Genomic DNA, 24,537 nt, shown 5'->3' on the forward strand with positions numbered 1-24,537 from the left:
GCAAGGATGGTTCCAGCATTGCAGCATACAGGTGTCATAGCATAGTACCATCTCTTTTTAAAGCTTCATTGGTGCTTACCATAGCCCACACTTTAGCCTGTCACTTGGGAAGCTATTCCACCAGTGAGAGCAATGACCCTCTGCCCTGGAAACCCTTTTATTCGGAAGCCACAGGTGCTACTTATCAACCCATTTTCATGTGTAAAGATGCCGTTCATGCAGAAGGAAGTTACAACGCGGCGAGGGACGTTCGGAACAAAGGGAACCACAGAGTATCAGGTAAGTGTGCAGTGCACCACTTTCATTGGACAATTGTATGAAATGTAACAACAATATTAAAGAAATACAACAATTTATCTGTCCCTGATCTACCAAGCCTCTTTTAAATTGAGAAATGAGGACTATTGTGCTGAAAACAGAATAATTGGGATAATTACTAAATACAGTTCCAATGAATGCAAATTTATTTCTGTATTAGTTGTATAAATCCAAACTAGTGCCTTAGAGCCGTGCCACAAAGCGCTGGCAATCTATCTGTACGGGTAGAGAAACTTTAAATGAATGCAAGTCTTGTTTTCTATAGCAGTATATAAATAGGTTATATAATCAATCTGTTCCGGATTGAATATATCAGGTAAACAATGTCCTTATATCAAGTCTCTGCTGTTTATTGTCATCCCCGGGTCCAGCTGCTGGAACTCTGGTAATAATGGTCATCTGTTCAGGGACGATGAAGACTACAAGGGCAGGAAAACAGGGAATAAGTAGTGTTCACATTAACTATAATCAAATTCATAGGCATACTTCAATTTCTTAAGTAAACCGAGGCTCACACTTGGCTGGGCTCCCTTCAGTATACAGTAGCTGAAACAAAGATCTGCCAACCAGTAATGGACTGAAGATATTTAACACTTTCTTTGCACTTGGGTTGTGTTTGATTGATGTTACTAGCGTGTTTTTAAATGTTCTTCCTTTCATGTAATTCGGCCGTTCTGTCTGCTTTTGCATGGTTTAGCCCCAGAGCATCTAAACCTATTTTGTATTTTGATTCCACACTCAATTTATAAGGCTGAGAGCCATAGGGGGAGTGATGTGGAGAGACATAGGGTTAGTAATGAGTTGAGATACAGAGGTGGGGGTGGTGGGGGGGAGGGGGGGGTCGAGACTAAGATACACATTGGGGATGAGCTGCTGGCTCTCACTAGTACCTGTGCCTTTATTGGGTCTCTACCATCTTGCAGGAGTGCAGTAAGGAGTGCCAGTCAGGCAGGCAGTGCTGACGGGAGGAAAGCCCCCCTATCTCAAGTGCCCCATGCCCCTTGGCGGCTAAATTTGTTCCTACCATCAACCACCTCTGCCTCGTTCTTATGAGTCCCCTGAACTAGCACATGTTGTAGCACTTACTCACCAACCTCAATAGTCGTCTATTATTGGGACTATTACTGACATCTATTTCTGGACAGCTGGGAGGTATAAGCCAGAGGAGGATTTTCCACAAGGCAACTTAGGCACCTGCCTAGGGCCCAATTAAGATACCCAGGTTGTTCAAAATGTTCCCAGAGGAGTATTCTGTGCAACTCCAGCGTGGCATCATGACATCACACAGACCTGCTCACACTCCCAAAGTCCCTTTGATGTAGTTCGAAGGAATAAAAAAAATGCTTGGACACACAAAATGTTTTCATCCACTGTATTTGGGTGTCAGTTTTATTTAAATTTGACATAGGTATTAAGCCTCCTTTAAAAAGACCTAGAGGCTAAATCAGATTTGTACGCAGCCGATGGTTACGCAGCTGAGCATTTATCTGAAGACTGCGCACGTGCCAAGGTACTCTATCGATGCCGCCTGCATTCAGCAACAAAAATATAGTGCTATGGTTGGTTTGAGGAGGTCCCATGAGGTCTAAGTCCTCCTCTGGTATTGGCCCGTCCAGTCACTGTACAATTTTTATGCTAGTGGCATCAAAATAAATGACTAGGTTAATAAGAATAAGAATAATGAATAATGGTTATTTTTTGCTTCAATATCACAGAGCTTTCAGTCCGGGGCTTCCAATAGCTGAAGGGAGTTTTTTTTCAATTAAGTTTATTTACAATCCAGTATGTCACAATTAGGGTGGCCAATCCCGGGATCGGGATCGTCAGGATCCTGGGATTTGGCCCCAAAATGTCCGGGATTTCAATCCCGGGATTGGAGTATCCAATCCCGGGGTTTCGGGATTAGACTGCGCATGCGCAGTCTAATGCTGGGCAGCGTCTGAGCACTCGCACAGACACAGCCCGGCTGTTCCCGACCAGCGTGCGGCCTGCACAACGTGATTCGTCATAGGTCACGCTGCGCAGGCCGCAGCGCTGACCACCAGTGCCGGAACCTGCTTGAGCATTTTTCAATCCCGACTTCCGGGATTGAAAAAATGCCCCGGGATTGGTATCCCTAGTCACAATATAAAGAGCTTCCCATATCCATATGTGACTACAAATCTTCTCTCCCATAGATGAGTAACTTTTGTTTGTGCTGTGCAATCGTCTGAAGAAATGACGGTTTCCTTGTCACAGATATGAAAAGGTGGTTTCAGAACTTCCACTTTTTGGCCATGATCAAACTTAATAGCATGGGGAATGTGCAGAATATGAATGGGGCCTTTAAACTGCTCAACTGTCTGTTCTAGAAATCACAAACCAACATTTTAATCACACACAGCCCTGGATGCTGCTATGTCTGTGGTAGGGAATGGCAGCAATAACTTACCAGAGGAAAGAATAGAGGAAATCTCCAGACTGCGACGTAATAAAAGTCAAATATATTAGTACACACAGCATAAAACAAGGTTTGTACATATTGTGTATCACTATAAAAACAATCACTGTTATTTTACACCCATCGCCTGCTCAACACTGCTTCATGATTCAGACCTGTGCAGCTCTGAGACAGGATTATCTGTTCTCTTGTAATGTAGCGTGAAAAATATATTTATGGGGTAGATTCACACAATTATTTGACTTACTTCTATTGAGTCGGACATAGGGGAGATGTTGGACACAGTGGTGATGTTGGATGCTGTGGAGCTTTGTGTCTTGTGTCTCCGCATGCATTCTGAATTTATGTGTATATAGTCGCAGATCAGGCATAGTAGCAGAAATGTATGGAATGTTCCCGGACAGTGACCAGGATGTAACGGGGAGGTGGCTGAAAAGACGCTTACAGATGTTTTGTCTTATGGGTGTGTCATGGGCGTGTCACTGAACGCTTTTGCATAAAAAGACCCACAGTCAGAGCCACCATCAAGGGGGCACTGTGAGCACAGCTGTTCCAGGCCTGGCCACTCTGACAGAGAGGGAAGGGCCTGGGCCACTAATTTCACTCACCTCAACCCCCATAGTCATGCCCGACTGCCTACACTGAGCTGCCACCACTGAAGCCCAGGCTTGCTGTGACTCATAGTTCCACAGCAGAACCCAATAGTTTTATCTTTATTTTACACAAACATCAGCCCAGTGCCCAAATCCCAGGGGCACCGGGGACAGCCCCGGGCTGCAGCCTGGGTAAGTAAGTTCCCCACTTCCCCAGGATCGCTTCCCAGGCTAACTATTCAGGGGGTGAATGCTTTGGGCGGGGGAACTTGTATTAAAAAGCCTCTCCCTGGGTGTGGCATTACCCTTCTGGCTGGTTGGGCCTGGTGCTGGTTCCCAAAATAGGGGAGACCCCTACTCGTTTTGTCCCCCATATTTTGGGAACCAGGTCCGGCCCTTGAGCCTGGAGCTGATTTAAAAAAATCCAGGGGACCCTTATTTTGTTTGATTTTTTGAAACCAGGTTCTTTGAGCCCAGGGCTGGTTATGGCTGTGGGGGGGACCCCACGCTGTGTCTTTAATTATTTATTTATGATCCGTGCAGGCTGCTGACTTGTATTTCTATATAGCGGCCGTATATGCGGCCACTAAATATGAATAGGTAGCCGGCAGAATATGTCATTTGGCTGTCGGCCAAATCCGAATCAGTAAATAGGGCAGATTAGTAAATCTGCCCTATTTCCAAATCGTATTTCGGTAAGAATACGACCGATGTCGGTCTTTTTAATTCGTATTACAAATACGAATACGACTGAGTCATATTCTTATATGACTAAGTCATATTTCCCCCTTATGTTGTATGCTCTATACTAGGGAAATAGGGATTTCAGCTGACAAGTATTAAGTGAGTTTGAAAAGAGACCCCTCCAAATCCCCCTATCCTTTATCACTATATAAGGATAACTTATGTTGTATTTTTCTGCAAAACAGTTTACACTTAGCACTAAAGAAAATGTTACATATAAATGCTGTTTACTAACCATAAAGACGTACCTGCCAAACTAGCAGATAGGGAAATCATGTTAAGTTAGTGGGCCTATTTATCATACCGATGCGGAAATGGCTGTTTCTGTTTTGGCCAGAAGTAAGCTTCAAAAAGATTTATCTCTGCTATAAAGCAAAATATCAGTGCTAACCCGCTATGTGATCAACAGCACTGCAAGAAGGAGGGCCAGAGTAAGCTTCTTTTTTTTTTTGGGGGGGGGGGGGGGGGGGGGGGGGCACTTCAGATAGGGGGCCCAGGGGAAAACTTTGGTGTATATTAGAATGTGCATATCTCCCAACATGACCCATTACAGGAGGAACAAAGGATCTTTACCTGGACTTCCCTTGTTATATGATAAGCGTCACCTGTGTTGAACTATTTAATTGATAAGGAAGGTGTTTCAGCACAGGTGACTGCAATCTTAACTTAGCAAAGAAGTCCAGGTACAGAGCATTGTGTCCCTCCAGGAATGGGTCATGGATATGTATTGTGTATATTTCATTTAAACCAAAGGTGTATATTACATGTAAGCTATAATAGTTTAAGGATGTCTGGGTACTGTTACATACCTCCCAATTGTCCTGTTTAACACGGGAACGTCCCAGATTTTGGTAGAGCCTACCATCTGAATATAACTGGGACTAGAATCACATAGAGTTCTTAATTATGCTGCTTTCACACTGCAAAACCTGCTTTGACCTGGTTTTTGAAACGTTTCTTAAAACGGGTCAAAGCAAGTTAAACCCCTTTCACATTGCATGTTGTAAACGTTATATTACTGGTTAATTACCGTTTTTGTCCCCCATTGAACCTGTTTTCACCCATTCCATGGTACCTGGTCAACACAGGGATCCAGGCAACAGGGTCTCTCACCCTCCCCTGGTACTTGCCAGCGCTCCCCCCCTCCCCTGGTACTTGCCAAAGTTCCCCCTCTCCCCTGGTACTTGTGAAAGGGGTATCACCCGGTTATCCCTGAATTTGCAGGATTGCGGCTGATTGATGAGGATGATGCGGGCGGCTGCCTCCACCTGCTCAGCACTGGATGTGGCCCCATACATCTCATCATCCACTTCCTTCCTGTGGCCTGGAGAGGTGCAGCCCGGACCTGCTGGGGAGGAGAACACAGATTACACGGAGACCAGGGGCCTGATATACAGTATGGCTGAGGCAGAGGAGGGGGGAGCAGGGATACCCAGGAGGGGCTGGGATGGAGGCATTGGGAGTGGCAGGTGTAGCCACAGGGAGGGGAAATACTATCTACTACAGTATCCAATTGTAAAGCACAACGGAATATGCTGCGCTATATAAGATACTGTAAATAATAATAATAATAATAATATGTACTTGCCGCAGTGGTCCATGCATGCTGTGGAGGCAGCGGGGTCCGTTCGGCGAATGGGCATTGTGCAGTGGGGTCCCTGCGGCGGATGGGAACCAGTAGAGCTACTAGTTCTCATCTACCACAGGGACACCGCCGCTGAATTCCCATCCGTCGCAGGGACCCCGCCGACACTGCCCATTCACCAAACGGACCTTGCTGCCTCACCAGCAATGCATGGACCCCCCTGCCCGGATCCCCTCGTACTGGCAAGTACTACCCTTTTCACAAGTACCAGGGGAGGGGGAGACCGGTATGGGATCCAAAATACCAGTTCAGACCCGTTCACACAGCAAAAATAACGGATCTGAACCGTGTAGGATGCTTCTTTTTTACCGTTTTGATTTACCGTTTCTCTTGAACCGGTAATTTAAAACTGGCGCTTTCACACTGCAGCTTGAAACGATTAAAAATCGGCAAATTACCGGGTTATAGCTGCGGTGCGAAAGGGGTATTAAATACATAGGGGGATTCATCTACAATTCTAATACTATCCCCTATCTACAATTTCCAAATATACACCAGAAAGTGGAGCTTAATTACCATACAGGCATCTTCATACATTTGTATAGAGGGAGACAAATCACAATACCAGAGTGATGAATCAGTTATGTTGAAAATACCAGGATACCCAACAGAGGAAATACATCACCTCTATTACATAGAAGTCTATTACATCTCACTGAATAAGCTAAAATATTACCCAATAGCTTTTACCTCAGGAAACTGAGGAAATTTGGTGATTACCTGCGTACCAAGTGTGCTATAAGCAGGGGGGCTTACAGAGCTGATAGCCAAGCCTCTACAGTGGCGAAAAATGGGGGCGTGGCCTTGCAAAATAATGCGATTTGTAGGCCCCCTTGCCACCAATACACTCCCCCTAATTTCGGCAGCGCACAATGATGTCCCTCCCTGGCTGGATTCAAAGTTAGGAGGTATAACAATGGGCCTTATTCTGATCGGTGCGGATATTCCCGAATTCTTACGGTGCGGGCCGCACGCATCGCTGTGCGGCAGCGTGCGGCCATCGTCCGTAGAAACGCCCACGTGTCCTCCGCATTCGGACGGACTCACTCTGTAAGAACAGGGCGTGTGTACGGACGACATACAAACCGTGCGCGTGCGGGGGAAACGTACAGATTCTTGCACGGTCTTCCCGCACAAGTACGGTCTTACCGCGTCAGAACGTACGGAAAGCTGTCCGTACGCCCCGATGCGGAGTATTTACGCACAATCCAACACTTTTGTACTGAGTACACACAGCGATCACATGACCCACTTAGGCTATTAGGCAACCTCCTGAAAAAGGGATTGTTAGCAATTTCAATCAATTAAATGCTCATCTATACTAACCCACATTCCTACTACATTCATGACACACATTAACCCTTACAGCATGTGACCCTAACATACATCTAGATACACTATGTACATTTTGCTTATTTTAAACAACTTACACATATACTTTAGCATGTTAGAAAAAAACACTGACAACTTTCAACTTTCAATAACGATTTATTACAAACTACATTTAAAAACCACATTATTAATGTTCTGCATCAATGATGCTGTCCATTAGTGCCAACATTTGGCACATCAGGCCTCGCAGACGAAGGAGGGCTCCACGGCGACCCTCCTCTGCTTGGGCAGGCTCATCTGTGGAGGAAATTCAAATTTAAAAATGACTAATGATATTCATGCATACATTTAACATAGTCAAACCTACATTTGAAACATGCATTGTGACAGGTGTGTGTGTATATATATATAGATATATAGATATATATCTATATATATATATATATATATATATACACACATATCTAACTATATATATGAGACATACACCTATACATACATGCATACATACTACATGGAAAGCCTGATTTTGGCCCTCTACCCTGTACTCTGTCAAACACCTCAGTCATACTGCTACTTCTCAATCCAAACCCACCCATGACTAAGCTCTGAGAAGCATGTCACGCGCTGCACCAATCACAATTCGGCAAACAAAGTTCAGTGTCTGTTATATGATGGAGCCTGGCAGGGGAGTTACACAACTCTCAGGAATGCTCAGTACATTTGTGCAATCAAGCATGGCTTGGCTGCTGATGGTCTGTTCCATAAATCATTGTCATAATGCCAGTTAGGGGAAGCTGTAGCAATAACCCACTCCCATGCTCAAAAGCATTACTAAGAACAAATCAACACAAAATTATGGTGCAAAACATACATGCAGACCGCAGGGTGTGGTTAGCTAGAGGAGGGCCCAGGGGCACTGACCACTTGTTACTCCAGTCTAAGCCACGCCTGTCCATACTCCATTTATGCCATACTGAATCTAGTTTACAAAGATCAATCACCAGTAAACTCTACTCACCTATATGAGGCTTTCTTCCAGGATACAGATTAACTACACAGGTTCAGTGGCACTTAAAATCGACCTGAAAGCCATCCGCACAACCTGTGTCATTAATATGTGTCCAGGATGAAAGGGATGGTTTGGCCACCCTATCTAACCCCTTAGTGTGTCTGTTGCTACCCAGTTTGTTTTACCACTTGATAGTATAGAAAAATATAATTGAATCACCAGTGCTACCTAGCAAATAGAAGATGACAAAAGGAATAATGCAACTTTATCTATACATACCAATTTGGGGTGCCTGCACCACCTCACAGGCCTCCTCTTCTTCAGTTGCCTCGTCATGTGGCACCTCCGCCTCTTCAGCCACCTCGGCCTCCATTGCCACCACCTCCGCTGCCCACTCCTCCTCCTCCTCCACTTCCTCCCTTTCCTCTTCCTCTCTTTCCTCTTCCTCCACTTCCTCCCTTTCCTCTTCCTCCACTTCCTCCGCGCCCCCTTCTGCAATGGCAACCTCCTCGGCCATGACTTCCTCCGCCTCCTCCTGGGCCTGGGAAGCCTCAGAGTTATCTCGGGCCAGTCTTGCTCGTTCCCGTGCTGTTTTTTTTTTTGGGGGGGGGGGGAAGTGCCAGTTAGGGGTCATTTGTATTAAGCCTTATGAAGCTACAAATGCTAAGGTTATAAGTACAGATAATTGTACAGGCAAACAGCTCCTTAGTGGCCTTTACAAAACACAGCCTGTAACATGGCAGGTATGCTGTGACATTTGGGCCCTTGTAAGCATCACAAGCATTAATCCTCCCCAATAACATATTTTATGACCATTACAGGGTGTCAATCAGGAAGTAGCACTCATATATTGTATGGCATGTTGAACTCATGATCAGGCTGCTGACCTTAGTGGATTAAATAATGTCAGGTAAGCAATCATGTACAAATCCACATTTACTGTTGAAATACTCACATCGAGCAATGCTGGCCCTTATGCTTTGAAGCCTCTCTGGCTCCCTGCGCCGGAGGTCGGACCACCGCCGCTCAAGCTGTGCGATGGTCCGCCGCACTTGGGTGCGGGCGTAGATCCGCCGGCGGGCCACCGCATAGGCAGAACATTTCTGCCTATTTGTAATAAACGGCCCAGCACGGCCCAGCCTGGTCTCCATAACGGAGACCAGTGTCCTCAGTTCGGCTGCAGAGAAGGGTGCTGCTCTGCCATAAGCCGCCATTTTAGGAGTGGCACAAATTTAACAATCATGTGCTGTCATTGGTTGATCAGAGTGATATTTGGTATTAACTTTATTGTTCATTTTTACACTAACAGCGTGTATGCGCCCGAACAGACAGCTAACCCATTGCATCGCACACCCATCCTAAACAGTGTAAAATAAGATGGAAACATATTATACCTAATCTATAACATTCCACAAACATGGGTATAAGCAACAGGTGAAATAGTGTGCATCTCTAGACACTTACACCTAACTCAACAAGGTACCAAACAGCTAATGTATAATGAAGGCAGACCTTTTCCCAAAATGAGCCCATGCAGCCATGTGTACACTTACCTTCTACTGGGCCATATTACAGAGGTGGAATGAAAAGTAGCTAGCATCTAACCTGAATGTGGAGTGCTTTCACATGTGATTTGGATGGTAGCACTGATTACTTGTGGCTAAGTGGTGGACTGGATTGACATATGGAATGGGTAGTGTCAGTTGTACTACATAGCAAACAAGTGCTCAGTACAGAAGTACATTCAAATATACATGTCATGTCTGACCTCAGTTGTATTTGGTCATTGGTGTTGGAATCTGCATTTAGCAAATAAATCAGACTTACTGAGTTTGCCAGGTTTTCTGGAAATATTTCTCCACACCAAGGGGCGGGCCGTATGCGCTGCACGGTTGACGCTGGGGTACGGAACGCGGCCGTACGGAATGCAGCTTGCAGCTGATTAACGCCAATTACAGAAATAGTATTTAAAGTGGTCCTAGAAAGGCAAACACTTGTTGCAAACATGCCAGGCTCAGACTCTGAGGAAGAGCAGGTGGTGCAGAATCTGTTGTCCCGCATGGAGGCCAACACCACATATGTACCCCTCAACCCAGAGGACCGAGCTGGCCCATCAACATCAGGCCAATCAGCAGCTGGGCCATCCTCAGCAGAATCATTGGGAACCCAGCAGGTGGCTTCCCAACAGAGTAGCCAGCCCAGCACTTCAGGTACAGCAACCGGTGCCCGTGGCCGTGGCAGTGGCAGTGCCTGTGCCCGTGGCCGCAGTGGGGCAACACGGGAACCCACAACACGAAACATGGCATATGAACCGCGGGAGCTTGACATCCTGGTGACCCGGGCACGTGATTTAATTGAGTGTCCAGCGGTGAAGTTGACACACACAAGGAGATGGAAGATCTGGGAGGAGATAACGGCGGAGATTAATGCAGTGGCTCCACAAGTTCGTCAGACGGAGCACGTTAAGAAGAGGCAAGTACATGTGTGTAAAATTTGAGTAGGACAAGTCCAGTAATGTTTACATTCAATATTAGATGGAGTTGGGCAATGGGTGTTCACGTTGCTTGGACGCACAGACATGTAGGCCATGACATTGAATTGATAGTTATTGGAGGGTGACTGTTTTTGTATCTTATAAGGATTGGTTTGAAAAAAGAATATAGTAAGTTTGGTGTCAGTAGGCACATTTTGTATTATGTTTCAGTTTGCAATGGGTGCTACAGCAAACATGAGGAGTTACATGTATTAATATGTACACTTTGATTGCAGGTGGCACGACTTCAAAGGCAACCTCAAGAAGAAATTGACCGAGCGGTGGCAACACAGCCAGACCTCTGGGGCTGGCCCCATGCCTGCCAAGCTGGAGCTCACCCCCCTGGAAGAGATGGCCCAGTGCTGTATAGCAGTGGAGGAGGTCCGGGGGGTGAGCACTATAGACAGCGAGTCCCCAGCGGAAGTGATGGCTTCTACTCTAGAAGGTAATTATTTGCCAGGCCATAAGTAGATGTTTCACATTTTGCATGGAATGTGTGGTAATTGGAATTTTCTTGTTCAACAGCATCGCCACCGCTTGGTCAAGATTCTCTTGAGGAGGTTGTGGAGTCTGTGCCACCTGGCCCCAGTAGCAGGCCCGTGCAGCAGCCGCCGGGATTGTCTGCGGCTGAATTGTCCATGTGGGGCCGTGTGCTGGATAGTATTGTGCAGCAGGGAGAGTCGGCATTCGAGCGGGTGCGTAGGGCCGAGGAGGTGCTGCAGGGTTTGACCAGCAGCCAGCAGAGTATTGCTGAGAGCCTGCAGGCTATGAGTGCCAGCCAGCAAGCTATGGCTGGCAGCCACCAAGCTATTGCTGGTAGCCTGCAGGTTCTGGCTGATCAAGCCCTGCGGCAAAACGACCTCCTCCTCCGCCATAATGAACTTATGGTGGAGCTAGTTAACAGCAATAGGGCCCTAATGTCACCCGCTTCGGGTGCATTACCAACCTCATCACTCCCTGCTGCCAGAGGGGGAAGAAGATCCACCCCCTCACCAGCACGTGCTCCACATGAGCCACCATCTGACTCTGGCCGTGGACGAGGCAGAAGAGCTGCTGCACGTGGCAAGGAGCCTGCCAGGGGCAAACGTGCTCGCAAATGAACTTGTGTCCCCATTAATCTCCTCCATTATGTCTTCCCAAATCTTCCATTGAGCTGTGTGTGTCAGCATCCTGTGTCCAAATCCGTGCCCAGGGTCACCACTTTTGCCCGCGGTTCAAATGTCATGTTTGGTTCCTCTGTTGCCCTGTTTCAGTGTGCTGTACTTGAAGTGTTGGTGCTGTACTTTTGTTGTGAAGCCACCTGATGTGTTCCCAATGATTCTGCTGTGGCTATTTATTCTTTATTATGTAATTTTTGTCCTGGTATGGTACCATTTGTTTTGTTATGTATTTTCAATTATTGCCAAAGTTTGTTTAATAAATGTTATTTTGGCCCCACAAATGTCTGTATTAATTTAGACATGCAGAAGTGGCATGTGTATTAGTATTAATATTATTAAGTTGTGTGCATTATTTGCAGTGTTAAAGTGTGTGACAAGTGCAGCATGTAATGTTCCCTTTAAGCTGCAATGCTTCCAATTGTAGCAGTGAGAAGCGTGTAATTAACAAGTCATGGGTAAAGTATGTGATTGTATTGGGTTCAGGTGACATTGGTTGAGGTGCGTCCGTCCTGATTAGGCGTTCCGATTGCCTAGCGCATGACCGAGTGGTGTCCGCAAAGCAAAAGTAACCTTTTGGACACCGCACATTTCTTCCCTTTTTGTTCGCGTGCATTCGGCGTGCTGTCCGAATGCACGCCTACCAATATATGTGTACTCCCCCGTGTCCGCCCATGTTTCCGCCCAGTTTAGCCCACTTTGAAACTACGCCCCTGTGTCATTCCGCATGACGCCCATAACACACCCCTATTGCCCGAATGTATGCGGTGCACAGTTCTGTACGGGATTAGTGAGAACAAGTACGGAGACCATGCGTGGCACATGCGCATCGCGTTCTCCACGCATGCGCAGACGGCTAAAAAACGCCATCCGAAAGAATGCGGAAAAGTCCGCACCGATCAGAATAAGGGCCAATGTCCCTAGTGAATTAATAATGCACTGCGATTCAGTTTGCTTCTATAGAATAGCTGTCTGTTTGAAGGCTGCAGGTGGATTTCAGCAAAAGTGACTCTACAGTTTGAATTTCATTAATTAAATTCCTAGTGGACAGGTATCAGCTGTGCAGCAGTTGTGTATTTAAATGCTCCTGATGTTTAAAACCAAATTTAGATTCTGAACATGGGCATGCAAATGAAAAACCTGACAAGCAGGTGAGAAGTTTTATGAGTCTAGTAAATCGCAAAGTAGAGAAATGAGTATAGATGCTGTGGAAAGCTGCGCCTGGCTCTGATGGAGTAACAAATGGAACATTTAAGTTTCATTCCCATCCAAGGACAGGAAAAATGCTGCCAAATATCATCTTCATGGTGAAAATCAGTATCTGGTTTTCAGCAGAAATCACAGGAGACATCCAACCGATTATCTTCAAGTGTGTGAGGTATAGCACACCGATAGTCGGGATCCCGACTGCCTGGACTCAGACAGCGTGGGGAGCACAGCAAAGCCCCTTGCGGGCTATTCTATTCTCCCTCTATGGACCCTCATGAGGGGGAATTGGCAGTAGCTGTCGGGACCCCGAGTGTCAATATATTCTTGCAGGGACCCGGCTTCAGTAGTTTAAAAGCTAAATTTGATCCCATGTGTTATGACTTATCCCGGGTTTGGACCTGGCAGAAACACTGCACATGTGAGCCCATTGGGTCTTACTTGTCCAATTGGTCATTACTGGAGAGGGATTTTCAGATTCCTCCCTTGCTAAAGTCTTTTTTTTAGTGATGTTGAATATAAAGGTACTCTACAATACATTAGGGGAGTACCTAAGTAAAGGAGAAATCCCCCCCAAAATTAATATTACATATGCACCTACTATCTCAGAATTTCCAGTAGACTCTCATATCTCGTATATCACAGGTTAGTCTACAGAATCCATCCACTTACTCAAAGAGTTGGCCCGCCCAAGGGTTCAATGGTGTGATTTACTGGAAAATACATTAACACGATTCATGGTGATGCCTCCCTTGCTACATTACAGTATCTCTATTTGTGTAAAACACAGAGTCCCCCCAGCACGCTATAGTATACCAGTAAAAAAGATTTATGTCCTGCATGATACTAGAAATGCAGAAATATCTGATACATATATTTGCAAAGACAGGAGTAAGCCACCAGGCACTTCAAGGGATCTCTGATATGATGGTCTTAACCAGGTCCGTAAAGAGCCACAGTAGGTCCCAGTAAAGGGAGAGCGGAATGGCTTGAAAAAGTGGGTGTGACTAGGGAAGTCAATCTCGTGGCATTTTTTGAATCCCGGGATTCGGGATTAAAGAATGCCCAATTCCGGGATCCCAGGAATGGCTTCCCTAATAAAAAAAATGGGGGGGGGGGGGAGTGGTTTGAAAAAGTGGGCGGGACTAGGGATACTAGTGGCATTATTTCAATCATGGGATTCGGGATTGAAAAATGCCCAATTCTGGGACTCCCGGGATTCTGGGATTGGATTCCAGAATGAATAAAAAATGCCCTGGCCACCCGGCATATTTAATGACATGAGCGGGTGTGGCTGGGAGCCGGGTGGGCGGGCGATGCTACCGGGAGCCTGGTGGGTGGGCTGTGCATCCGGAAGTTTTGTAGGACGTAAGAGAACGGGACGGGGTGAGCAGCGCACCCAGGATTGAGGCAGGCTGTGCCGCGGGGGGCTAGCGGTGTGGCTGTACGGCCTGTGCAGTGTGACCTCTGACCTCATCACGCTGCACAGAGCCACACATCCGGGGATGGGAGAAGCCTGGTGCTCAGACCCCCGAACCCGGGATTGACTGCACCCATTTATATTAAATATGCAAAAAATAAAATAGTTCTACCTGCTCCACAGGAAGGTGTCAGTTTTACACACAAGGGGCGCAGAAGAGGGCACCCACTTCCTACCTTACTTGATCAGGAAGTGGGTCCCTTCGCCCCAGCCACTGCCATCTTTCCAGTGATATTTGGAAAGATGCCGCTGACCACTAAAGAGCAAAGACTCTGCCACAGATGCTGGCAGAGTCTTTGCTTTCAATGAGAGGAGCCATCTATATATCATCGGGAAGATGACGCCAGCTACAGGTATACTCATGGTGGGCAGCTGACTGGGGCCCCCTGGGCCCCTCTTGCAGCTCAGACCAGGGTTATTAGTACCAGCTCCCCCCCCCCCCCTGTTGCCACCACTCGTCCTAACACTACATGATAATAGTACCCACTTTTGGCCATACAATTGTGTATTGCTACATGACAATAGCACACATTTAAATGATCGAACTTGAGTGCTTACTCCCTAAGAAGATCCTCCAAATGGCACTACATACATACATACATACATACATACATACATCTAAACATAAATACTGTAGAAGCAAACATGTACAAATATAGGAACAAATATGTATTGACATTCCATTATATAAAAAATGTTCTGTATCTACCATATATGTACCGGCATCCCATATATAAATATATATGGGTATATGCATGTATGTATACATAAACATTATTATAGACATTATTATAACTAACTTTAGACTTATATTTCATTTAAACACTTAATAATATAGCATTTGATGGATATTTTCTCTTTAAAGAGACCCCAATTGTGTCCTGATGGTCTCATCTGTCATGTGGTGCCTCAAATTCATTCAATGACACTAAAACATAATAGAAAATAATACTTCTACTAAACTAAAGTGCTTCTCTATGAAGGGGCTTATGAAAAAAAAATATATATTGTAAATGAAAAAATGGATTTATGTGTTTATAAATTCTATTTGCTTGTTCAGGCACATCAAAAATGTATAAAAGGCTTCAAATCCACAAAGGAACTGAAGGAGAGCTAGCGCAGAGAGATGTCTAAATGATAAACGCCTGTTTGGTTACTTAATAAGGGTGCTGCAAATCACAGGCTGCTTTAAAGAGTTAACTCTTTTGATGCTGAATACTAATCAGCAACACGGTAATGAGTAGTGTTTTGTTGATAGAAGTTCTTAGGCCCTGGCTATATAATATATATATATATATATTAAAATATATATATGCATTTGGTGTTAATTATTGCAGATCTGAGCATATAACATTTACATGCACATAACTGACCGTCAAATATGCCACTGGCATACCTCCCAACTGTCACGATTACAGCGGGACAGTCCCGATTTTCGGGTCCTGTCCCGCTGTCCCACCCGCAGCAGGCATTGTCCCGCTGCGGGGGGTGGCAGTTGGGAGATCCCCCAATCTAATAGAATAGACGCTGTGCGCATGCGCACAGCGTCTATTCTCGTATGAAAATGAGGTCGCGGCTAATTAGCATAAGCCACGCCTTCATTTGCATACGCCCCAACCCCTTTTCGGGCGCACGCTTCGCCGCGCGAGTGTCCCTATTTCCCCAACACAGAAGTTGGGAGGTATGCACTGGGTAGCCAAGGGTTATGTGTATTTTTTTGTTTCTTTCACCAAGATATGGAAGAAAATCTAGGGCAGGTTTGTCTGTCACAATGCAGAGAAAATATACATTGTCACAGCTATCACTAAGCGCTTCCTACACTCAGCCCCATTTGCCATTTAATTGCAGACAATTGACAGTGAAGTATTGTGCTACAGTTCTACTGTAATACTAGTGGCATTGACACATTCAACAGAACTACAGGATTGTCCAAAGGAAAGTATCCCTACTTAGAGCACCCCGCAGTGAGTATAAACGCTCTTAATGAAGACACATTTGGACATGTACTGCAGAGTACGCACTATCCATTTATTAAAAAGAAAATAGTTACACAACTATTCAATGTGTCCTCCATTGTGGACTACAATAGTTTCCATTTGACAAACAGCATTCTTTATAGCAGAATGTAGCCTTCTCACCAGCTAACTCTCTGATAACTCCATTCTCGATCATCTTCAATCTGGCTTTCCCCCACTCCACTCCACTCCACTCCACTCCACTGAAACTACCATGGTCAAAGTCACAAATGACTTTGTGGACCATCTTCTCCTCCTTCACACCCACTAGAGCATTGGCCTCTCAAGAACTGTTGACATGGCCACCTTTTACCTCACTAACCACTCCTTTCCATCATCCAGAGTCTCCAACCCCCCCCCCCCCCCCCCAATGTCTTGATCACTGTTGACAACACCATCATCGCCCCCATTCCTTATCTCCGCTGCTTTGGCATAAATTTTGACTCCACCCATTCAATCTCTGTCTCAATCCTGTTGGTTCCAGCTACCGCAACATTGTCTGTTCCTCTCCCAGCATGTAATTAAACTTATCTTCCACTCACTTGTCATCTCATGGCTCCACTATTGCAACGTTCTCTCATGCTCCAATATCGCTCCCCTTCAACCTGTTCTCAACTCTGCAGCTACCGAAGGATAAGGAAGAGTCCAAAGTCAGGCCGGGTCATACGTGGGTAAATCATGGTTCGGGGTACACCGGGATTAAGCTGAAGGGTAGTTTGAAAACAAGCTGAAGTCAGTATCAAGCAATCAGGAACACACTAATGGCACAAGGGATGCTGGAGCAGGTTGTAGGCCTATACTCTGGCAGGGAATGTCTGCCAGAGACTTTCTCATATAGGGGAGTGAATTCCTGCAGGCATCTGATGACGTCTGCTAATTGTGGTACTGGCCCTTTAATAGAGCCTCTAGTGCAGGCATGTCCAAACTATGGCCCTCTAGCTGTTGTGAAACTACAAGTTCCATCATCCCTTGCTGCTGTTTTGCTATTAGGGAATGCTAAAAGTACGGCAAGGCATGCTGGGATGTGTAGTTGCACAACAGCTGGAGGGCCACAGTTTGGACATAGCTGCTCTAGTGTGTCTCGTGCGCCCCTAGGGAGGCACGTGCCCGCACAACCAGGAAGACTCCTGAGGAGACCCCAGCGCTGCAGAGAGCCGCTTGCCACCGCCGGAGATCTCCTCAACAGAGATGCCAGCCTGCCGCCCTGAGCCCCACTGCTGCCCGCAACAACCAACATCCCTGGACCTGGTAAGTACCCCCCAAGGTCCGGGGCTCTCTGTCACCTACTTAGTAAATATGTTTACATAATATTTTTTTTTTATTAATCCATTAAATTGGTTATTATCAAATGAGGGCTTATAAGTCATCAATACAAATAATACAATTAGGCGGAGGCGGGCATTATTGTTGTGCCTAGGGGTGCCCTCATCCCTAAATCCAACCCCTGTCCATGTAGCTGGCCCAAGATACAATTAGTAACTAATAATTTATTTTCGATGAATGGCTAATACATCCCCTGAAAAACTTCTTAACGGAATCTCTTTTTATTGCGAGCCCAATGCGGGCCATTCATCTACAGTCAAATTCGCCAGTTGGCAATTTTTCAGGTTATCTGAAAAATCCGGAATGCTAAAAATCCCCAACTGGCAATTACAGGTGGAGTCACGCTCATATCAGCGGCTCTTGGCGCACCATTTGGGGCGCTGCGGAGCGAATGAGGCGCATGTGCGTTGGCCCCATTCACATCAATGGACGCATCTGAGATGGTCGCGCGTCCCCGTCTAGGTGAGCGGCATGCCAAGACGAGTTCCGGTGCTACAGATGAGCGCAGCTCCATCTATACTATCATTTTTGGGTCAGAGTTGGAGAATGGAAGATTTTTCTGATCCCATGTCCCAGTTCACTTCGCTCCCGGAGGTTAAATAGAGGGTGATAGAGTACGTGCAGTAGCACAGCTGATGGAGCAAGAAGGAACTTCTTGCATTGCAATCACGTTACTACTCAGGGATCGCCACGATGGGCTCCCATACAAGGCAACTCACCAAATGGCAGATCTGGGACATAAAGATTTCTGATTTCTTCAAAATGGCATGATAGTGAATCATTATTTTGGGGGCTGGCCACAAGTGGTAATCAACAGAGACCTAGAATACACATTGGGCCCAATTCAGACCTGATCGCTGCTGTGAGAATTTACACAGAGGACAATTATCCATAGACTGTGCATGCATCTGGGCCATAATATGCGTGTGCAACGCCTGCCAACTACGAAGGCCTGCTACTTTTTTCCTTTGCTAGTTTTTCACAAAATGATTGACAGGAAGCCGGCATCTGGGGGTGTCAGCAGGGTGCCTAGGGAAACACTGGCATGTTTAAGCTTCTAAAGGAGGGTGTGTGACATCAGCTTTGGCCTTGATCAGGCTGATTTCATCGCAGCTGCTGAGTAAGTCCCTGGCAACGCAGAGCGAGCGGGGAGCATGACCAGTGGAAAATTCCATTGTGGAACCATTCATTCGGAAGGTGGGATTTCACTATAGTGGGGTGGTGTCTACCTGATCGCTGGTGCTGCTAATTCGATCAGCAGTGATCATTTCTGAATCAGGCCCATTCCTACTAGTTGGAAAAAAAAAAACCATATGAAAACCATATGTGCTGTAATAAAGCCCAAACTGATCTTCTCCTGATAACTAGCGTTATTAGTTCCACCAGCTTGTTTAGTGCAGGGTCTAACTAGTAACCAATAGCAGATATCTTAAATAAAAGCAGGGGCAGCCCCTGAGAGATTGCTGTTCTCCTGGCCTATCATTCCATTGTACTGTATATAACGATATAAAAGTATCACTGCTTATAGATGGCTGCAGTTGCAGTTATATGGCAGTTCCAAAAAGCAAGTTTGTCATTTTTATTACATTAAATTCTTTCCTCGGCTGTTTCCGATCTTTTTATTCTATTTATTTATTTATTCTATTCATCACCAGAGTGCAGACATATTTAGCTGTAAAGCCTTTACAGCATATTTATTGCATTGCAGTCAGTAAAAGTGCTATAGATAAGCAAGCAAATGGACATACAGGGAAATAAATGTCTACAGGTTTATTTTAATGACTCATTCTGAGAAAAGTTCTATTTTGGGAAGAGAAAGATCTCAGAATGTTCCGCAGAATGTCATACTGTACCGTCAACTTGCACCTTGGTGACTGCTGCTGCCTGGTACTGCTGAAATCATAGATGGAAGTCCTTGGTAGGTAATGGCTATAATCTTAGTGCATTTATATATGTGACACCTAAAGGACACACTTGTGATTGGTTCTTCCTGACTTATGCCCAGCCAATCACAGAGCTATCAGCAAGAGTCTGAGAACTTCCACAACCGGAAATGAGTTTGTTAAATCATGTTTTAAACATACTAAGCCTTTATTAACACTTCGATTTACTGTGAAATCAATTTTTAATATAATCACCTAAGTGTTGTGTGGTTATTATTATTCATCCTTTGTTTTAGCCGCAGGTGTTTTGAAGCAGTGGTATAATGTATTCCCTGTACATTAATTGGTAATCACTGCTGTTGACAGACTACTGTGAGTTTAGAAGAAGGGCATATTCAGTTTGTGGTGGATTAGAATCTACACATTATGGACCTTATTCAGGTCCCTTCGCTCGGACCCCTTCGTTCGCAAAGGGGTCCGATGTTTAGCGTCTGCACATGACCAGGGTCATTTATGTGCTTGTGCAGAGTAGGGATGGCCATCGGCACATCCCCCATCGATGTTTGCCATCGATGGCTTCTAGAGTAGGAACCATCGATGGCTATAAACCATTCTATCTCACACCATCGATGGTGTGAGATTGCGTCCGCAGCGGTGCCGCTGGACGCAATGACGCTGAGCACGCAGTGCGCATGCGCCCACAACTTTTACCATCGGAAGCCATCCATCGATGGCATAAAACTATTCAACCATCCACTATCGATGCCCAAAACATCGAGCACTAGGTTCCAACCATCGATGTTTTGGGAACATTGGTAGTCGATGGTCATCCCTAGTGCAGAGGCAGGGTGCATGCACTGGGATGGGGGGGAAAACCGGATATCAGCTGTTCGACGACTTCCCCTCGAGCGTACACGCATATGTAAGGCTGATCAGAGCAACCGTACATATGCGGGCACCTTCCACATCTTTCGATGGTCGAGAGATGTGGGAGGGTCCCAGTGGTGTGCCAGTGGATGGTTATGTGAAATATCCATTCGCATGCTATGTGAAGGAACACGCCTTGTGAATGGTGGGCCGGTATACCATTTGCCATTCGCAAGGCGGGGTTTGGTTGATTCGCAAGGCTGCGAATTCTCAGCCTTGCAAATCAACCAGAATAACCCCCTATACACCTAAATATAATTTCACTTTTGCCACCTGGTCCCGCACCCACCAGAGGTCATCAGCTGGGTACACACTGGTTGCTATATGGTTTGTAATATCATTGAACAATATACTGAATCGGTAATAGATCGATGTGTACACCTGATATGTCTGTGAAACATCGTTCACAAACAAATTGTTTGCATTTGTTTACATATATGTCAAAACAAGGGTGTGGCTTTGAAGGAAAAGACACTAGATTATGCACCACACAATAATGTCCCTGTTACAAATTATGCCCCACAAATATCCCTCTAACGCTATATTATGCGCCACACAGTAATGCCCATTACACATTTTGTCACACAATTACACCACTGACACCATAATATGCACCATACAGTAATACCCTTTGCAAATTATGGCAAACAAAGCGAGACTACATGCTTTTAATCCAACTGCTCGTTGTCAGGGGTTGGTGCCCGCATCTTCCTGCCTTCTCCAAACTCAACAAAAACAATGGTACTTGTTTCCTAGAACGGCCACAATCGTGAGTGATCGTGGCTCTTAATTAAGGGACACGATCCTCACGATGTGGCCGATTTTTTACAATTTTTTCACTTTGATTGACAGAAATCGGGTCAATCGGTCGGTCGCGACCAATTAAAATCGGCCGCGATGCGACCGACCAATTGACCCGATTTTTCCATAGACTTCAATGTTAAAAAATCTTTTAACATTGAAATCGGTCGGTCTTGTGCCATTATAATGGCACAAGATGAGATGGACTTGATTAAGTCCATCTCACATAGGGAAAAATGATAAAAAAGGTGAAATGGGCCAATATGACCCATTTCACATTTTTTATGTGCCCGCCATGACCCCACGATAGACGTGAACCCGAAGCGTGGCAAGCGCAGCGAGCCCGCGAGGGGCGGCGGTGCGCGTCCTCCGACCTTTTCATTCCCCTACTATCCACTAGGGCGTGGAGTGAGAATAGAATAGTGTGGCGAGCGCAGCGAGCCACCGAGCCCGAAGCGTGGCGAGCGCAGCGAGCCCCGCGAGGGGACGCGTATACCTGTGAAGTTAGACGCGTCCCCTCGCGGGGCTCGCTGCGCTCGCCACGCTTCGGGCTCGGTGGCTCGCTGCGCTCGCCACACTATTATATTCTCACTCCACGCCCTAGTGGATAGTAGGGGAATGAAAAGGTCGGAGGACGCGCAACGCCGCCCCTCGCGGGCTCGCTGCGCTCGCCACGCTTCGGGTTCACGTCTATCGTGGGGTCTAGCACACTTATTAACATTTGGGGGGGCAATTGAAACAAATCTGGTGAAAAAAAAAAATAATCGGGTGAAAAATCGGTCGATCGGATCGGTCGCATCGTATGCGACCAAATCGCATGCGATGCGATCGATCCGATTTTTTATCTTACGACCACAACGATCTAAATCGTTGTGGCCGTTCTAGGAAACAAGTACCAAAACAATCCCTATTAGGCGCTGGTCTCTTCTAAAAATGATGAAGTGGAACTATAAATTTGGGCAGACTGCAGCTTTTAAAAATAAGTATTGTACCTTATTACACACTAGCACCACTTCTCAGGTAGACCATTGGTCTAGGGAAGCCAATCCCGGGGCATTTTTTTTAATCCCGGTATTCGGGATTGAAAAATGCCAAATCCCAGGATTGGCTTTCCTAATAAAAGAAATGCCCCTTTTTTCTTCAAAAGCCATATGTACTGGACATTCATTTCCACCACCAAGCCTCATTTCTGAATATTGTTGCAAATTGTAGTGATATGGGATCACTATAAACAGTATTGTATTGTGGGAACTAATAATTTATTTTATATGTGTATTATAATAAATATGTTATACTTTGAATATATAAATCCATTTCAATTATTTGTCCAAACAGCACTTTTTTTGGTACTCTTTACTTTTCACAGCGCCCACGATTTTGATCGTGGGCATCGCAGGTAAAAAAATCGCAGGCATCGCGGGCATTGAATACACTAAAAATCGGGTGCGATGCGACCGACGCGATGCCCGCGATTTCCCATAGGGAACAATGTTAAATGTCTCAATTGACCCGTTTTTCATGTTCAATGCCTCAATTGACCCGATTTTTCCATAGGAAACAATGTTAAATGTCCCACAGAGGCCAACTAGCCACCCTGAAGTGTGAAATGGCCCCCACAATTGTAAACGCCACCCCACGATCAACGTCAACCCGAAGCGTGGCGAGCGCAGCGAGCCTGCGAGGGGCGGCGGTACGCGTTCTACGACCTTTTCATACCCCCACTATCCACGTCGGTGTGGAGTTGAGAATAGAATAGTGTGTCGAGCGCAGCGAGCCACCGAGCCCGAAGCGTGGCGAGCGCAGCGAGCCCCGTGAGGGGACGCGGATACCTTCACAGGTAAACGCGTCCCTTCGCGGGCTTCACAGGTATCCTCGTTCCCTCGCGGGGCTCGCTGCGCTCGCCACGCTTCGGGCTCGGTGGCTCGCTGCGCTCGCCACACTATTCTATTCTCAACTCCACGCCGACGTGGATAGTGGGGGTATGAAAAAGTCGTAGGACGCGTACTGCCGCCCCTCGCGGGCTCGCTGTGCTCGCCACGCTTCGGGTTGACGTTGATCGTGGGGTGGCGTTAACAATTATGGGGGCCATTTCACACTTCACGGTGCCTATTTGGCCTCTGTGGGCCATTTAACATTGTTTCCTATGGAAAAATCGGGTCAATTGAGGCATTGAACAGGAAAATCGGGTCAATTGAGACATTTAACATATGGGAAATCGCGGGCATCGCGTCGGTCGCGTCGCACCCGATTTTTTAGTGCATTCAATGCCCGCGATGGGCGCCGTGATAAGTAAAGAGTACCCTTTTTTTCTCTCCAAACTCGTTGTCAGGGTGTGGTGCCTGTGACTTCTCCCCTTTTCCCAACTGATTGTGAAGGAGTGGTGCCAGTATCTTCACCCTTTCTCCCAGCTCTTTGTCATGAGTTGGTGCCAGTATAGTGACCCTTTCTCCCAGCTCATTGTCAGGGTTTGTTGCCCACATATTCTCGCTTTCTTCCTGTTTATTGTCAGGGGTTGGTGCCAGCATCTTCTCTTTTTCTCCCAGCTCATTGTCATGTGGTAGTTCCCGTATCTTCACTCTTTCTTCCGGTGCATTGTCGGAGTTTGGTGCCCACATATTATCCCTTTATCCCGGCTCATTTCATGGGTGGTGCCAGCATCTTCCCTTCTTCTCCCGGCTCATTGTCAGGGGTTGGTGCTCACATATTTATATACATCCCTTATATTGTATGTGTGCTACTTGGGAAGGTGTCAATTTTTAATAGTTTAGTTGGGAACCCTCTAAAGTATCTCTAGTATAAATCACTGTTGGACTCTCCTGCACACCTCCCATGCACAGATTTGTCCATTGTACCTCTCAGTAGTCACCTCTTCTGGGGTAACATCTGAGCAGTACTCTGGGATTGAATACTAGCACTCCTTAAATGTCACCTACTAAATCAATGCCTGAAGCAGAGATTGCTATTTACAGCAGAGAGAGTATATAATATAGCACATGTAATTACTGTAAACACACAGGATTTAACAAGTTGCTGTGTCAGAAAGAGCGATCAACTTATCTATCCAATCTGTTATATTTGACAACCGCAATTTTCCTTTCTCTAGTCTTTAATAATCAGCAATTCATGAC

The 24,537-nt window shown here is 46.0% G+C and overlaps 1 protein-coding gene across 1 annotated transcript; it reads right to left on the reverse strand.

The window, feature by feature from the left end:
• Window positions 1–7,259: 7,259 nt before the first annotated feature.
• LOC146027295 (uncharacterized) lies at window positions 7,260–24,024 on the reverse strand. The gene is made up of 3 exons (XM_083158229.1): window positions 23,710–24,024; window positions 8,364–8,625; window positions 7,260–7,369 (listed from the first exon to the last, which is right to left on the reverse strand). Exons 1-3 carry the CDS (start codon window positions 24,022–24,024, stop codon window positions 7,260–7,262), a joined length of 687 nt encoding a protein of 228 aa, XP_083014355.1.
• Between the last annotated feature and the right edge of the window lie 513 nt (window positions 24,025–24,537).

Source organism: Crinia signifera, chromosome 8 (assembly GCF_055691185.1).
Source record: "Crinia signifera chromosome 8, ASM5569118v1, whole genome shotgun sequence".
NCBI classification, from domain to species: domain Eukaryota; kingdom Metazoa; phylum Chordata; class Amphibia; order Anura; family Myobatrachidae; genus Crinia; species Crinia signifera.

Excerpts from the sequence above, each read along its gene's own strand:
- LOC146027295 (XM_083158229.1), bottom strand. The coding sequence starts at position 24,024 with ATGTGGGCACCAAACTCCGACAATGCACCGGAAGAAAGAGTGAAGATA. Across the intron at positions 8,626-23,709 it reads AGTTTGGAGAGAAAAAAAGG|GCCCAGGAGGAGGCGGAGGA; the intron begins GTACTCTTTACT and ends GAGGCTTCCCAG. Across the intron at positions 7,370-8,363 it reads GGTGCAGGCACCCCAAATTG|ATGAGCCTGCCCAAGCAGAG; the intron begins GTATGTATAGAT and ends TTTCCTCCACAG.